At 39.0% G+C, this 4,298-nt stretch overlaps 1 protein-coding gene across 1 annotated transcript in view; it reads right to left on the bottom strand.

The window, feature by feature from the left end:
* The window catches only part of HNRNPM (heterogeneous nuclear ribonucleoprotein M), a gene marked incomplete at its 5' end in the record, with an annotated part of 34,689 nt that overhangs the window by 29,726 nt on the left and 665 nt on the right, over window positions 1-4,298 (bottom strand). Inside the window, one exon of the mRNA XM_019513185.1 lies at window positions 2,334-2,435. Coding sequence (XP_019368730.1) covers window positions 2,334-2,435 — 102 coding nt within the window. The remainder of the gene's footprint in view (window positions 1-2,333; window positions 2,436-4,298) is intronic.

The raw sequence follows: 4,298 nt of genomic DNA, 5'->3' as shown, positions 1-4,298 counted from the left end.
AAAAAAAAAAAAAAAAAAAAAAAAAATCAAGATGCTCTCAAAGTAAGTTAGATATGGGTCTTCTCCAACTTGGATTTTCCAGGCAAATAAGAACTACGCATTTTAAAAAGGGAATGCACATTAAGAGTTATGATGCAAGGGTAACTGGTACAAATTCACAAGTCATTTATGAATTATAACAACACTCCTGGGCATCTTCTGCATTCTATTGTAAAAGTTAAGTGACTTAAACTTTAATTAACAAGACTTCTAGATTAAGTGTCACTTCCCTTTCAGAGAATAACAAGCAAACCAGTCTTGAAGTACAAGCCATTTTACTTAGATGGAGCTAACTAAAGGGACTAAAGCCAATTAAAACCAACACTAATCAACCGGTTAGATCTCTGACGTGATGTCTACAGAGAAGCAATATCATAAAAGTATTCCTGCCCATGCTAGCTTTAGTCTAGCTAGCACTGATAAATACAATGAAGATGCAGTGACATGGTACAGTAATTAAAATCTATACCTAGGTTTAACATAGGCTAAACAAATCCTTGCTGCCACATCCTCACTTTTATGTATGTTAGTGAAAGCTAGTTTAAAGTGTGCCTATTCACATTGCAATATCATTGTTCTTTGCTGCACAGAAATACTTTAAATGCAAGATTTTTTATAAAACCAATTCACAGAAATGTTTCCAAAGACAGACTGGGTTTGGACATTTTCTGTTTGATGCTAGAGCACAAGAACCAAAACCAGGAAGTGCGAGTTGCTAGACAGACCACTCCAGATGTTCTGTCAAACGTAATCACTTAGGCTGCTTGCAGACGTGAAAAAGGGGGGGGGGGGTCTCTTTAAACGCAGCGTGCTTCCACGCTGAGCCCAGGACATGCCCAGAGGAGGGAGCGTGTTAGTCAGACCCGACTCACCCAATGTCTGTATAGATCGAGGACGTTAATGGAGCTTTTTTGCACTTTTATCTAATAGCTGAATCACACCCCCATCTGTCAGCACCCTTAATGTGTTACCAAGTGTCAAGGAAGACACATTTATTTGGCAAACTTTTTAAAAAAAAGTCTAAAATATGCAAATCAACAAAAAAAGAAACCCCAAATATACCAAATAGTTCTAATTACAAATTGACCCCGAATGAGTTGACCCCAAGTTTTCAGGTTCAATTACAGGGAAGTTTTCCTCCTTAAATAAAAAAGTTGATAATTAGACAAAATCCTTGAATGCCTGTTGCCCTTAAAAAAGTTACAGGAGTATTAAATAACCAAATACCAGACCCAAAGAGTTAAATGGATTAAAAGGGGAGGGAAAAAAAGCATCCTCTGTACCAAACCATGTACCCGGAAGTCACTGTATTGCATTCCACCAAAAGTGGTCTGTCAATACATAAAGACAAGTGCTTTTAGTTAAATAGAATCTGTTTATGCGTTTAAACAAAGGCGGGCCCTTGATTAAAAAGACGAGATTTGAACTGCAGTTCTGGATTCTAACTTTATGACATGCACAACCAAACCCCTGGATTTAAACTGCCCTCTTCTGGGAATATAAAATTCGAGTATCTCATTTATGGGCATGGAAAGGGGATGGATTTACAGTACTGCTATGATCAGGTCTCAGGTGACAACCTTTTATAAAGAGAGAAAGTAAAGTACACTCACAACATTTTAGTTCTGAAGAAATGAAACTTTCTTTAAACATTTACAAATTTTAAAACTTTAGGCATTTTTTTAGTTTAGAGATCGTTGCTTAGAAAAGACTTGTGATCCTGAAAAATGTGCAATGGGGGGGGGCAGAAATAAGAAACTAGTTAAGTTAAACCTTGCTTCTTTTTTCTTAAAACATCCACATTACATGTTTTCAACTGCTCAGTTTTCTGCCAGTTCACCCTTTGTGCTGTTTCTAGTTACTATGACTCCAGGGGGGACCTACCTCAGAGCTGGGAGACCCATGGATTCACAGCTCCTTCCTGCCTGCAACAGTTAAGGGACTGGAAGCCTAAACCTGCCACAAGACTTAGAGCTTCTGAGGTCCTACTCCAGCAAAAAGCAGCCCAAGGAGATTCCCAGGACCTGCAGGATGATAGTGATCCCAGTCACCCAGCCACTTTGGCATTTACCTGCATAAGCTGAGCCTTATGTTGGCTGTCTTTAAGGGTACCATGTAAGGTGACTTGCTTTGTACATTATTACTATAGTGTTTCACTTATACAATCAATCCTGAATGTAAGTAGAGACCTTTTATTGAGGGGCACAAAGGAGGATTTCTAAAAAGAACAATATAATATTGATAAGACAAAGAGAAGCTAGATAATCCTTTCATGAAGTGTGTAGTTTTCTTACCTCCAGGTCCCATGTTGCCCATTCCCATGCCTTTGTTTAAATGATTTGCATCAATAGGCTGACCTCCTGGCCCTAATCCCATGCCAATACCACCTAGACCATCTAAAGAAAACAGTCAGTTAAAACATTGATTTCTAGTACTTGGTAAAGATAACAACAAGTGAATAAATTGTTTATCAGGGCTTACTGGAGGCCTACCCTTGAGCCTGCATTTTTGACACACAAACAAGTTTTATTTTCCAAGTGCCCCCCAATTTGTACTTTGAGCATCCCTCAAATCAGGCTATTTTTCCCAGGGTCAGCTCCTTGATGCTACTGAGGAGAACTGCTTCTCTTGCAACATGGAAGATAACATTACTTAAGAGGATGAAAAAAATCACAAGCCATGTTGTGCAAATCCCCTCCATTTGAGGAGAGCATAGGAACACATGGGAAAACCTCCACTTTTAACGGAATATTGCCCTTGGCCAGCCAAAATAGAAGAATAAACCACCTTCCTCCCTAGTCAATATACATTTAATATCATGGTTGGTACATCTTCTGTTACAGATCAATCTAACACTACAGTGTGACAGCCGATGAGCGCTCCTGAGCAGCAGCTCCACCTCCTCCTCCAAAGCAGCTGTAACATGCATTTGGGTGGAGAGAAAGGAGACAGCCAGATTTCTTTGTTCACAGGGAGTAGTGTCCCTAGAAACATCATTTTGACATTTGCAGTACTTAAAATGGACTGAATAATCTAACTGAAAGACTGGGTCCCTCCTGGTACTCTGTGTATTAAAGAACATCAAAAACAAAACTCCCCACGACCCACCCACACTTGCTTGGCACCATCTTTAAGAGCATGTGTGTGTGCATGAGCACAAGCACATTAATAAGCAGATTTTTCTTCCTAGTTTTTAGATTCTTGTTCACACATACAGACATACGTGAGAGAAGCCATGCCTTTTCAGGAAGCCCCCTACATGAGATTTTTTGGGAGTGCTGAATGTGTCAGTTTTCATGTGAACAAGGGTTATTAAAAAGATACTGGAAGCCACTTGGTTCTAGTTGATGATGGTATCTATACTTCAATTATTTTAGAAAAATTGAAAATAACATAGATTGTCCTGTCATTAGGAAACAGTGTTTGATATCTTTGAGAGATACACACCAATGGAATTAGTGGGGGGTGTAAACAATTAAGGAATTGGTTTGAAACAATTTACAGATTACCAATCTGTTATTTGTTACAACATGCCTATAGGTGAAGAAAGCAGGAAGGAACATGCAATTTACCAGGTTATGGTAATAAACAGATCACCCTTTACTTCAGAAAAGAGTATGTGTATATATTAGGGAAGAGAGAGGAGAAAAAGAGCTATTTCCTTTAAAAACATAAAAGCTTTATATTACCAAGCTACCACAGCTCCCCTTATTTTACCAGTCACTTCTCCCCAGTGCCGACACATCTATCTTTAGATTTCTTTAACTAGAAAATGGCAAGATCTTCAGGCACTGCTGAATTCACTCTTTTTTTTTTTTCAAAGTTATAACAGATAGAATGCCTGTTATTTAAGAACAGTATCCTGCAAAAGGAAGTAGCATTTTCCTGCTTGAAACCATTTATATAGACACAATGGTAGAAATTTAACAAAAACTCCCTTCTCCAGCCAAAAGGCCAAAATACAAAGCTAGAACACTTAAAGGAGGCAAAATGGAGCCAGCTGAAGAACTACCAACTGAACCTGACCTCAAAATAACTGAAGTACCAAGCACAGATTACTGTAGGGAGGAAAGAAGTGGTCACATCTGAACTTCAGTAGCACTTTATTTCTGGTCATTTCATTAAATTAGAGATCAGCATATAGGAAAAAATATCTTGTGCTGAAATGTTTGTTCATCATGCTACTGAAAGCCAGGCTTTGGGTTGTCTTTTTTTTTTTTGGGGGGGGGGGGGGGGGGGGGGGGGGGGGGGGGGGAGAT

Source organism: Gavialis gangeticus, unplaced genomic scaffold (assembly GCF_001723915.1).
Source record: "Gavialis gangeticus isolate Ggan-Ray unplaced genomic scaffold, GavGan_comp1, whole genome shotgun sequence".
NCBI lineage: Eukaryota > Metazoa > Chordata > Crocodylia > Gavialidae > Gavialis > Gavialis gangeticus.
Note: the sequence above shows the minus strand (reverse complement) of the source record. Positions and strands in the feature narration are given on the sequence as shown.